At 41.4% G+C, this 13,162-nt stretch overlaps 1 protein-coding gene across 3 annotated transcripts in view; it reads left to right on the top strand.

The window, feature by feature from the left end:
* LOC101155573 (rho GTPase-activating protein 7) overlaps positions 1-13,162 on the top strand; it is a 75,938-nt gene that overhangs the window by 61,160 nt on the left and 1,616 nt on the right. For all 3 annotated transcript variants that reach the window (XM_011475294.3, XM_020703198.2, XM_004065862.4), the window contains 11 exons: positions 56-137; positions 1,610-1,673; positions 3,232-4,877; positions 5,471-5,650; positions 7,023-7,182; positions 8,750-8,957; positions 9,274-9,490; positions 9,911-10,025; positions 10,958-11,161; positions 11,758-11,975; positions 12,900-13,073. In XM_011475294.3, the coding sequence (XP_011473596.2) occupies positions 56-137; positions 1,610-1,673; positions 3,232-4,877; positions 5,471-5,650; positions 7,023-7,182; positions 8,750-8,957; positions 9,274-9,490; positions 9,911-10,025; positions 10,958-11,161; positions 11,758-11,975; positions 12,900-13,073 (3,268 nt within the window). The remainder of the gene's footprint in view (positions 1-55; positions 138-1,609; positions 1,674-3,231; positions 4,878-5,470; positions 5,651-7,022; positions 7,183-8,749; positions 8,958-9,273; positions 9,491-9,910; positions 10,026-10,957; positions 11,162-11,757; positions 11,976-12,899; positions 13,074-13,162) is intronic.

The following is a 13,162-nucleotide window of genomic DNA, read 5'->3' as shown; positions in this document are numbered from 1 at the left end:
CATCTGCACACACTGACTGAATGAGCTTCTTCCACTAACCTGACTTTTATTTTAGATGCCCAGTTTCCCATCGACATTTCTTCAGTCACCAGAGACCATGACTTCCTTGATCGGGATGCCATTGAGGCTCTTTGCAGGTAAGATAACAAGATATACCACACCTTGCTTTTGCTGGAATGCGCCTTTCTTTTCATTTTTTGTGGGCTATCACATATTTGCCCTCACATGAAATTGCAAGAGCATGACTTCAAAAGGCAGCTTGCTTTAAAACGTTTTAGATTAGATCAATACCCAATTGAGTCTTTTATGCCATTATTGCAAGCACACATGTCACTCCTACCACTTATTGTTAAGTAGTAATAGTGAAACAGCTAATATTTGAAATTGTTGTACTCTAGTAGAAGGGGTATAAAACGTCTCATCTTATTCACTTCTTTAGTACAAAGTGTACAATTCCTACCACAAATATCTGATTGTAATCTGATTTATCAAACTATTGGACTTAACAAGTGACATAAACAGGACAACCTGATGTCTTTTGTCCTACCATTGCAGATATCTAACAATCAGATATTGGATGAATAAATCAAGATTTCTCCCTGAAAAGTCGATACTTCCCAGGCTGGATCGACCTTTATGCATATTGTAGTTTTACATGTAGTAGTAGTGCTGCCTAACGGAGGCCAGTTTTGTTTCTTTTTTGCAGAGTGTAAAGGAAAAACAGCAGCAATGTGTTGTTCATTTTTAGATATATTAGTCACTGTATTAGCAAAACTAACGCTATAACGTTTACAATTGCAATCTTTACAGAGAAGAGACGCTTTGGGCTTTGAAAGAGATAGAAAGTAAAAAAGTTATAACATTATGTAGCGCTTCGAAATAAATCAGTGAACTGAGTCACAAGTAGACTAGGATTTTCTCATGATCACTTTTCCATCTATGTAATTACTCCCAGTAATCTGATTTTTGTGGGCATAAAAATGGGCTCATTAACTTGTTTTTATTTAAAAAGGGCCTACTGATGCTAGACGTCACTAGAAAAGGCTGTCTTTGTCAACACTGCATTAATTACCATACGTGAAGGGTGTTGATATGTTCTTAAACGTAATGAGTTCCTTCACCAAATTCCAGCTCTTAATAATGAACCCCAGTAGGTGTCCTTCCAAACATCTGGAAACTATCATCTTAAGAGAGTCTACTCTTAACAGCCTTTCACCCTTTTCCCAAAGCCGCAGCCATCCTTTGGTTTCCATCACTCCATTTCTCCATTGTTATATGATATGCACTCACAGGAGGGTGGACCCCACCAGTGCCCTTGGTCCCCTTCTCCAGGTGGCAGGGGGGATAAGCTTTCTGTCCCCTCCCCACATTTTTTTACACCACTCCAGCAGATTTCATTCTCCCCACTTTCCTTATCTGCGCCTTTATGTCCACGGAGGGGATTATCCTTCAGCAGCTCATTAGCCAGACTTGTGGCTCTACAGCATCCCCTGTCTCTCTTTTCTCCAGATCTGCTGTTCATTTTGTTTGCATCCTATCTGTTGTAATAGTTTTAAAACATTGGAATGTTTTGATTATTTACTCAATTTTTGTGATTCTGTGTTTGCAGGCGACTAAATACCCTTAACAAGTGTGCTCTAATGAGACTGGATCTATCCCCACAAAGAAAAAGAGTAAGTTTTATGCTCACACCTGTACTTCCTTCAAATTTGAAACCCCCCCCTGACCATCTCCTCAAATAGGATTTAATTTTCCCACTCCCACTACCAGTTTGCCAGTGGATCAAAGGGGAAAAAACAGCGTTGTTGAGTTTATTTCTAGATCAGGCATGCTGTGTGAACCCTAGCTAGAGGCAGGATATCTTCAAGGGCTTTCATTAACTGGGACCTCCTCCCATTAAAGGCATGCTATGCTCCTTTGTCACATACTTCCTCAATACTCTGAATTCATATAAACTGCTAGTATTTTGTGACTTACTTGTGAAGTAATTTTGAACAGGAATGAAACTTTAACAAATGAAAGGTATTTTTCTAACAATCACATACTAATACTAAGTGCTCCTTTATTTCTTTTACTTTCAAACAACAAAAGAAATGGCAAAATTCCAACTATAGACTTGTTACAAGTAAACTTTAAAGTCCAGACAAAAACTTTAATGAAATCTATTTTTTATTCAAATACAATGTAATTCCATGGCAGCATAGCACCATGCCTGTTCTATGCATAGTGGTTTTCATCAGAATGACCCTCAACTTTCTTTTCAGCATACTGAGGGACATAATGGGGCCAAAAAGGTTATTTGGCTCCTTGACTCCTTGGCTTCTATATGACAGCAACCAACCACGCTAAAGCCCCCCTCCCCACCCAGACAACTTAGGAATGCATTGATCTCCTCATGTCTTCACATTCTCTATCCTTTTACATCACCTTCTGTCTACTTTTCTCTCTATTTTACTATCCTTTTACTTTTCTTTTTATGATCTCCTCTGTGTGACCTTGATGATAGCGACCTTTGCTGACTGCTTTGTTGATTTGATGGATTTGGGATAAGAGATTGACAAACAGTCACATTTCTGTTGGCCTATCACTGCTCAAAATACAATACGGAATGAAAAAAGAATGTGTTTATTTTGGATTCCAACCAGGAAAGCTAGAGAAAAAATGATAATGATAAAAAGTAAAATAAAAGTTGAAGTCCATCCATCTCCTGCTTATATCCTACCCTAATGAGTAGGAGTTTGTGTGTGCCTGTGTGTGAATGCACATGCGTAGACAGAGAAGATAAAGACTATTAGGTAAGTGACCCCAGTCTGGCTGGCTGGTTGCACTGTGAGCTGTGGGGGTCATGATGGAATTTCCTGGATTCCCTTCAGGGTCTGAGATAGATTAACTACACTGGGGGCGCGGTGTATTATGTTAAAATGCCTGCAAATTGATTGGAACTCAAAGAGGACTACTTCAGTCCCTGCCCCATGTCAAGAAAATGTATATGTTAAATCCTCAGTTTCCTCAATTATTGAAGAGATAATAATAGACTGACGGTGATTGTAAGCAGAAATGCTATTTTTTGCTTGTTTCTGCTATTTTCTTGAATCACTTATTCACATCTCTTGAGGATGATCTTGTGCAATGGAAATACTTGACAACTTGAGCAAATAGTTGTATTGTCTTACGTAAACAAGCACCTCTCATTTTGCATAATGTCCTCTCCCTCCCTTGCCCTGTATTCAGAGTGAAGATTCGGATGAGGACGAACCTTGTGCCATTAGTGGCCGCTGGACCTTCCAGAGGGACAGCAAGCGCTGGTCACGAATGGAAGATTTGGAGGTGTTTTCAGAGTTACAAGCAGATCCTGTCCAACCCTCGTTTCCCAAGGACCAAGTATCCCAGAAAGGCAAGCTGGGTTTGCGTGAAGGCAACAGTTCAGAGAGCGTGCTCACTGATCTCAGTGAGCAACCTGAAGTTGGCTCTATCCATAGCAGTGGTTCTGGAGGAAGAGGAGAAGAAAAGGGCCATGCTGCAGCCTTGCTAAATGAAACTATCCCTACTGGTGCCCTTCGTGCCAATTCAGTGGCTAGCATGTGTTCATCTTCAGGCACAGGTGGGTCAGGAGGAGCCAATGAAGACTCTTTATCCGATGGGTTACCTCCGTCACCCCTGGATTCGTTCCGACAGTTCACCTTTGATGTCGATACAGGAATGGTAGGGGGACATCTGGACAGAGGAGAAGGCAGTGGCAAAAGTGCCCGTTCTAGAGCTAAAGGCTTCCTCAAGAGGATGGAGAGTCTGCGGCTTCGCAGTGGCACTTCCTCCAAGAGAAAGAAGAAGACTAGCCCTACCAACGGAAGGATCGAAATTAGTGGCCCTGTTATCAAAGAAGGTTTTGATGATGACAAACTCAGAAAGCTTAACTGTGTGGACATCTCAAGCATCAATCTGAATAACCAGTGCAATCCCACTCAGACGATGACTCTTAACCGGAATCGCTCTTTATCTTACTCCACTCAGACCAGCAATGGAAGCACTGGCAGCACTGGGAGCAGCCAGTCTGAAGCCAGCAGTGGGAGTGCGGTGAGCACTCCAAGCCCTGTCACCCGAGCTCGTAGCCACAGCACGGCAGCAGGTTTCAGTAAAAGAGGAGGGATGTATTTGGAAGGATTTGACCCTTTCAGTTTTCTCCAACAAGTCCCAGATCGGCAGCCGTCTCTGCCTAAGTCTGCCCCACCCATCTCCTGCCAATCTGGTAGTGGGATGTCAAGTGATGAACAGAACTGCAGGAGCAACTGCAGCATTCCAGACAAGATCAGACAAGAAGAAGATGAGGAAGACGATGATGAGGAAGAGGGGGGCATGATTTTTTTCTATTTGCCAGAAGACCACAAGCCTGGAACTTTCCCCAAAGACTTGCATGATGGGAATTCACGTAATAACAATGGGAATGATAATGGGAACTCTGTGGTCCTCAGGGGACGGCAAAGTAGACGCCAGCGTTGTTCCTCTTCGGGCTCTGTTGACTGTCGCCTTAGTTTTTATGACAACGTCCCCTACACTGAGAGAGAGGAGGAAGAGGGGGATGAACACAAACTGGAGGAAGTGTTGCAACACGTTAGCGGCCTGCAGCGCTTCGTTAATGCCTGGTCAGAAGCTGCAGCCTGTGAAGAGGAAGAGGAAGATGACGATGAAGTGGAGGAAGGAGACTCCGATTCAGCCTTGGACTCTGCATCCCCTTGTCCTTCGTCCCCTTTGCAGAACAGACTGGAAGAGACTGAGAATGGAAGTGACCAAGACAGCACAGGAAACCCTCTGGGGGAAGCAGAAGAAGGGATGCGAGAGAGGAGGGACTCAGGAGTTGGAGCATCACTAACTCGAACCAGCAGGTTAGTAAAGATTGCAAATACCTTGATGAGATTTTAATGGATTGTAGGTAACAAAAGCACTTCAACAGTCCTCCAATTTACCTGCTGTTTTGTAGAAATTATCTTCAAAGAAACCCTTTTTTCCCATAAACATAGTTTACTCTTTTCCATTATAAAGGAATTATCATTTCAGAAAAAAAGTGCATATATAAACAGTGAGGCAGCTATAAAAGATGATTAAAAACGAAGTGACAGCAAAGGATAACAGAGGTGCAAGCTGAGACTTCTCTACTTACATAATGATGGCAAGTAGTTAGGAATGTGGCTTGGTCTCCATGGGGACTGTTCCTTTGCTCTCAAGAATTCACCAGCAAAATTGCACATGGTGTTTTGTAGATAATCTCTTGATTGATGTATACATACATCCTTGTAATCCCTAAACTGATCACTTGGCCACACGCAGTATTTGTTCATGTTTTGTGTTATTTTCCACTTTTACGTATACAGAGGCGTGGCATAGTTCCTTAAGAGTGAAACTTGTGATTTTTTTATCTTATTTTTTCACTTCCCATGTCTCAATTTCTGCTTTCTTATGCTCTTCCAACATCTTCCAGACCCCAAAAACTTCGCTGGCCAAGCTTTCAGAACTCCCATCGACCCAGTTTGGCTTCTGCCCAGCTCCAGATTAGCTGCCAGTCCGTGCTGCAAATGAATCTGTTGCAGAAACTTTCCCTTCTGCAGCTCACCGCACTGCTGGAGAAACACACCCCTACGAACAAACATGGCTTTAGTTGGTGAGTGGATATGAGTAAAGCAGAGGGGGAAAATACAGAACAGATATAGAGAGAAGCAAAAGGTTTAGTGACACTATGACATACAGCTTCTTTTTCATGTAAAACAGTCCATGCGTCCGTCACATTGTTCTTCGAAGTGATGTCTCCAAATAAACTCTTTCAAACTTCTCCATACTGCTCTTCGTCCAATCCACTCCATCTGCTAGTTGTTGTATAGCGCTGTGACGGCTGTCCACACAGAGGTTGGGTTTCACATTCTTTTCCCAGGGCTGTAATTGCTGAGAAGGGGTGTACATTGTCTTCTTCACAAGCGTGCAATCATGGCAGTTCACACGCAAGGTGCTGTGCTAGAGGGTGGAAAGAACTGCCCACTTCTCAAATGATCTATTTCTAATATCTCCTAAACCATTAGTAGGCAACAGCTTTGACCCCACTTTAAATCAAACTCTTCTATTATGTGTTTACATTCAATGTCCCAGTGTTGATTGTGACAGATGTTTTAGTTTTATCATCCCTCTAGGCAGAAATATTGCTTTCTCTGTTTTGTATCATTAGAATGTCAAGTTCTTAGAAGTTTACCACTGAAATAGAATATTTTATATTATTTTTTCACAGGCAAGTCATATTTCTTGAGTCAGTTCCCTTGGATTTTATGTAATCGCTTAAACCCAAGTACCAAAAAGTGAAAAAAAAACAAAATTTGGTTGTTTTTCTTCTGCTCCAGGCTTCTCTTTGACAAAAACAAAAGACGCCATGACAGTCCCATGATGGGCTCAATGAGTCAAATTGTTGATCATTTGAGGCCGTGCGTGTTCAGGATTCCAGCTGCTGATCATAAAATGTTCATTTTTCCATAACAGTCGTTCTTAGAAGAACTTTGGGTCTTGTGAACATGAGCTTGTACAAAGACGGGCTTGTACTGACTCACGCACAGGCTACAAAAAACATTCACACTTTCGCAATGGGACACGCATCCATAAATCTGGAGGCACTCTCTCGTGAAATGGATAGTACTTTATGTTTTATCCCTGAGTTTGTGGTTATTCACTAACTCTCTGCTGACAACTACGTGCACACTTACAGAAAGCAAAATATGATTTGAAAGCAACTGTATGAAAACAAGCTAAAATCTGGCTTTTTTTCATACATTTGTCCTAAAATTTTCCTTGAAATTGATACCTTGAAGTTAGGCAATTAGTATTTAACACTGCAGAATTTTATTTTAGGTCAGTATCATGAATCTTACATGTAAGTTGTGCTAAGATAACCCTGTCAATATTAAAAGGAATATTCGCATGTAAGAAAAGTAACAAACATCTGGATTTTCCAAATAAAATAACAGCTAATATTTGATTTTATCATCCAAAAACAGGGCTGTTCCAAAGTTTATGAAGCGGATCAAGGTGCGTGACCACAAAGACAGAAACGTGTTTGGTGTTTCACTACAAGTCATCGTCCAGCGGACTGGCCAGCCCCTCCCACAAGGAATACAACAAGCCATGCGCTATTTGCGCAACAATTGTCTTGACCAGGTATCAATAGACTCACATACACAGTACATACTATCGACTGTATCTGAGAACTGGACTGAGTGACCCCTCCCTCCTGGTGTTCCAAAGGACCCAACGTTCCATGAAACCAAAATCCTTTAATTGAGGAATAAACAGCTATTATTCAGTCATTCTGTTTGTCAGAATGACCATTCTTCATCTGCTATTTTTTTTTTTCTTGCTAATTCCATTGTTTTTTAAATTATTTTCCTGTAGTGCAAGTTATTCAAGTTCAAAGTGTTTTGGTAGACAAACTCTCTTCAGCTTGCTTTCAAATGGCAGGGTTATGGACTTCCAACAAGCTCACTCCTAAATTTTGAGGGTTGTAGCAATAGAAATGTTGACTCAGACCAACTTACTGCCTACTGACGATTTCTGGTTCCAACATGGCATAGTCTGCGTGAAAAATTGGCAACTGAATTGACTTAATTTTGTTGGAACTAGAAGTAAGATGTTTTCCATGGGTGAGGCCACACTCACTGTCCAGTTTTCATACAGTCAATGGAACATACATACTTATGTTGGAAGCATAATTCTTAAAGTAAGAGCCAAGGGTGGAAAGACTGAACTGTATGTATAGAAATCATGTTGAGTTCACACTTCTGCAGGACACCCCAAACTATCTTTAGCAACCTTGCAACTTTGGATTCATGGGATTATACAGTATAAAAACAATGAATCAATCATACTCCTTTTACTTACTCGGTTGATGCATAGACTTCAACCATGCTGTGCAGTATTAGCTGTTGAAATAGCTCGTGCAAGTGCAGCTCCAACAATAGAGAGCGTGCTGGTGAACATACACTTGTAAAAACTCATATAAAATCTTTCAACTCCAATCAGAAAACCAACAAAGAAACTGTCTAACACTCAAAGTCCACAGTTCAAGATAACACCTTCCGTCTAACCACATAAAACATGGTTTCATTCAAAAACACAAATACTCTCTAATGACTCAAGTGACGCACTTTGTTTTTTTGGATAAGATTAAAACATCTTTTTGCCTCAGGTGGCTGGATTGCATAAGCTCTTAGTTTTAGAACATTTGCAGTCAATCACACTTGTATCCATGATTGTTTTTACTGGACATTACGTAAGATGGATTAGTGAGCTGGATAGAGTTTGATTCCTACTTATGCTGTGCGTACACAGCTTCTCTCTTCACACTTAATCTCAATGTATGTTAAAACTGGTGAGACGTGGTGAGAATCCTACCATGCAGGGATTTGTAAATCACAACCAAGTGCAAAATATGAAGAAAATAAAACCTGATAGTATTATTTTCAACGTGAAAAAATTCCTCTGAACAAATTTTAGTTAATGAACAATACTTAAACTCTTCACTTTTTAAGTAGTCACCTTTTTTTCTGCCCTAAAAGGCCCAACATAAAGTCCTACCCAGAATTGTGTGCAATTATTGGTGCAATGGCCAACACCTGTTTCCAGATGAAAAGAAATAACTCAAACTGAGGCTAAACAGCGAAATGTGTCAAAAGTCTATAAGGAAACATGTAATGATAATTTTTCATTTGCTTTCTTCCTCTTCCAGGTGGGCCTTTTTAGGAAATCTGGAGTTAAATCTCGTATTCAGGCTCTTCGTCAGATGAACGAGGCGAGCGGCGCCGATGGGTGTGGAGTCAACTACGAGGGCCAGTCAGCTTATGATGTTGCTGACATGTTAAAGCAGTATTTTAGAGACTTACCAGAACCGCTGTTCACGAGCAAACTGTCAGAAACTTTTCTTCAGATCTATCAGTGTAAGTGCAATACCAAAATCACACTTTTAGGGGAATATATGTATTTGGTCCCTTTTTTCTTAAAAAAAAACCCCAACACATTTTTTGAGTTAAAGCCAAGTCACACATGTGCACGTTGCTTATAATGAAACAGATAGTCTTGTATAACACACTTGGGTTAGTGCATATTGCATTAGAGCTCATTTTTGGCAGACGAATAGCAACTTAACTAAATCTCCTTCCAGATTTAAGCATAATTTTCATCAACGATAGCATCAAAATAGGGTTTTGGTTATTTAAAAAAAGTACCTTGAGGAATGCTATTTTCCCCCCGCAGACATGCCTAAAGAGCTCCGTCTTCAAGCCACTCGGGCTGCGGTGCTGCTTCTACCAGATGAGAACCGAGAGGCGCTCAGGACGCTGATGTGTCTGCTCAGCGACGTGACGGCAAGCGTCGCCGAGAACCAAATGACTCCCACCAACCTGGCTGTTTGCCTGGCACCATCACTCTTCCATCTCAATACGCTGCGGCGAAAGGAGAGCTCCTCACCGAGGTGTGTGCTTGCGCCTCGTTCACCTGTCTGTTCCTGTTAAATCACTGTTGTTTGGGGTTATGTAACAGATTGTATGCTATATGTTTTGAAAACAGGAAAGGGTCCTTATGAAGGGACAGGATATTGTAGATGGAGGGCCCAGATTTAAAAAGGGAAACGAAAAGTTGGAGCAAGAGAGGAAGGAATAGGGAGAGACAGAGGAAACAGAGCAGTTACATAAACATTTTAATCTAATTAAAAGCACATTGTTCCACATTTGGCTCTAATGTGTGAGGTCTCATAAACTGTATGCCGTTTAACCCTCTGTTTCCACTCTCGACCTTTTACCTCGCCTTGCTTTTCCGTTGCGCTCGGGCATTATAACAAATGTTGGTGATCAATCTTGCTATGTCCTTTTGCTTTGCCTCATCTGGGATACAGAGTGATGAACCGAAAGCAGACTTTGGGGAAGCCTGATCAGAGGGACCTGAATGAGAACCTGGCTGCCACCCATGGCCTGACGCACATGATCCAGGAGTGCAGGAAACTCTTCAGGGTCAGTGGATGGAACAGAGCTAGCACAGACAAAAACACAGAGGTTGACATATTCGCTGCAGATGTCTTTTTGAGTGTTTTGGTGACATTTTTGAAGCATCTGTACCACCTGTCTCCCTTTGTTTCCCCTGTAAGCAGACATGATCCAAGTTACATAACTGATTCGGGTTTTGTTGTGTGTGTGTAGGGGTTTAGTCATGTGTTCCAGCTTAGTCATGCTTACTAAATGTCATATCCAACCTCTTGCTGGGGTCACTATGTCATTTAGAAGAAATAATGATCAAGAATGTAAGACTGTAAGTCTATGTCATGCCACAGCAAATGCTAAATGGTCACATCATTCAAACTTTTATTAAATTGTACAGAAACTTCCTGTCTTCCTGTCATGGTCATATCTCACAAGTAAACTCAATTATCCAGGAAATGACTTTGTCTAATTAGATTTTTCTTTTGTCACAGAGGTTTAAAAAAGAAGGACAACATTTGAAATATTGAAAAGCTAAGTTTTCATTTGGGATTTTTTTAAGCTATTGGTTAGTTTTCAATCTTACTTTTTTGCAGAATCAGAGGTACAAATAAAGGGATTAAACACTGTAATCCTAAAATTTTAACTATGACAGATTCTTTAACAAGTTTGCAACTGCCCGTAAACTGAGAGGATTAATATGTTTAGAGCAGAAGTGCTTATTCTGCTTTCTGAAGTTTCAATCAAAAAATAGTTAGGTTTTTGGGGGTTTTCACATTTCCTATAAATGAGTCCCACTTCTGCATGAATCACTGCTGCTGGTATTTTTTTTTCCAACAGTTCAACCAGATGTGTCAAATTAAACCCCTTACTTCACCCTTGTGGGTAATAGCATCCAGCAACAGGCCATAAAATGTTAAGTCGTGTTTTTTTTGTGTTTTGACGTTGTGTGTCCTCCGCTCTCACAGATCCCCGAAGAAATGAACCGCTGCAGGAACTCATATGTGGAGCAGGCTCTTCTGCCAAAACGATTGGAGGAGCTTGGAAGTGAAGCCAAGCGAGGAAGTATCCTGCAGGAAAGCTTAGACACTCTCCTGAAAGAGGCCAAAGACAAGTTTAGAGGTTACGACAGCTGCTCCACTCCAGAACACGTCGAGCTGGCCTATAGGAAGGTAATCATTCACCGCAAATGAAAGTAATGGAAAAACAGAATGTAGTCACTTTTAAAGCAGGGAGAAAAAAAAACGGCTTATCTGTCTGCGATGTGCAAACACAATGACATTCATGAAGCCTGCGCGTCCTGCCGTCTTTACTTTTGGTGTTTGCCTCGCCCTAGTCCTGATTTTCCAAATAGCGAATGGGAAAGTGCAGTTAGGGTTTCCTGTGCAGAAAAAACATCTGTGTGAAAGTGGCCTGGCCTATTGGCTTCTCATTCCCATCCCCCCCAGCTCTGGACACTCTCCCAGAATGATATCATCTTGACATGGACACACGCTAGTACAACCACACCATTATCCCAGGCCATCTTCTCCTCTTTCTAGTGTGTGAATGTGGTGGGTTGAGTTATTTTTTTCCTACTTTGTGAAAGTGTGTGTTCTTCCTATCAGTCTGAAGACTTGAATAAAGGCTAGCTGGAAGTTTTGAAACAACTCTGGACTCTTGTGCAAAATAATGGCTCAACATCTGGGTTGGGGGTTGTACAAAGTTTAAAAACAGAGTTTTAACTAATAAAGCCTTTAAATTATTCTCCTTGCGCTCTGTTTCTTAGGTTAACGACGGTTTTCCACTGCGGCAGTGGAAAGTGACCGTAGAAATTCATGCCAGTCCTGAGGAGGTTCTGACTCGGGTGCTGCGGGAGCAGGGCCAGTGGGATGAGGATCTGCTTGAAAGCCGAGTCGTGGAAACCCTTGATCAGCGGACAGAAGTCTACCAGTACGTCAGGAACACCATGGCTCCACATCCCACAAGAGACCATGTGGTGCTCAGGTAGACCTTCTCCTCATCTCATCCTGGTCTTTACTTTCTATTTTACATTGTTGTTCAATGTAATGCTACTTTCCAATACATGGTTATGTGACCACTTACAATGAAAGTCTATGTAAACGCATATATATGCACGTTCAAAACTCTCGCATTCACTCAAGTTTTTAAGTCCGTTTATAATAATTACGGTTTGTGCCCAGCTGGAATTGAATCGGTTAGTCCAAAAGGGGCCCAAGTCCAAGAGGTTTGTTTTTCCAGGAAATTATTTTAATTGCATAGCTTAAATGGAGGCTACACCAAATGATTAATACTTTACCCAGATTTAGCACCAGTTCATAGCTTACAAATGCTATAATTTTATAATTTCAGAGGACTAGCAAACTAAAGTCTCTGGACTTGGGCCCTTCTTGAATTAAACAGGGGCGCTGCCATATTGGATGACTAGTGCTGCCATCTATGGGATAAAGCAAAACCAGTGCAAGAGAGGCCCAAGTCCAGGAATTTTACACTTAATGCATTTTAAATGTAAAGCATAGTCAATATATTACAACGGACTTGGGACTTTTTTGCACATAATCAGATAGCTTTTCCCTTGAAGACCATAGAACATATAATATCTCTATTTTGAAAAATTGTGGACTGGGGCCCCTTTTGAATTAACCAATTCAATTCTATGACACCAAGTCTTTCAGATATCTAAATAGAGCTATGAAAGAAAAAGCCTGAAACAAGATTTGTGAGATTTGCACCACTTTATCATTTGGCACCAAGCCTCTTCCAATGCTAGTATTGGGTAGTGGCAGTCCAGTGTGAACACCATATGCTAAATTCACATTCAAGTGCAGGTTCCGCGTTCTTGAGCACGCATCGCATGCGCCTCTGTGCACATTGCATAACACTTTATCCAACCTTTGTGTTGTCCTCCAGGACTTGGGTGACAGATCTGCCGAAGGGAGCGTGTGCACTCGTGAGTTCATCTGTGGACCATGATGGGGCGCCGATGGTAGGCGTCCGGGCCAACGTCCTTACATCACGCTACTTCATAGAGCCTTGCGGGGCCAACAAATCGAGACTTACACACATTTCAAGAGTTGACTGCAGGTGGGCATAATGTTACACTATTTTATAAAACTAGCCTTACAGTGCACTTCGAGTCACTGATTTATTCATCAAACATGCAAATCTTTCTT

Source organism: Oryzias latipes, chromosome 1, assembly GCF_002234675.1.
Source record: "Oryzias latipes chromosome 1, ASM223467v1".
NCBI classification, from domain to species: Eukaryota; Metazoa; Chordata; class Actinopteri; order Beloniformes; family Adrianichthyidae; genus Oryzias; species Oryzias latipes.
The sequence above is the reverse complement of the archived record's forward strand: the minus strand, read 5'-3'. Positions and strand labels throughout refer to the sequence as shown.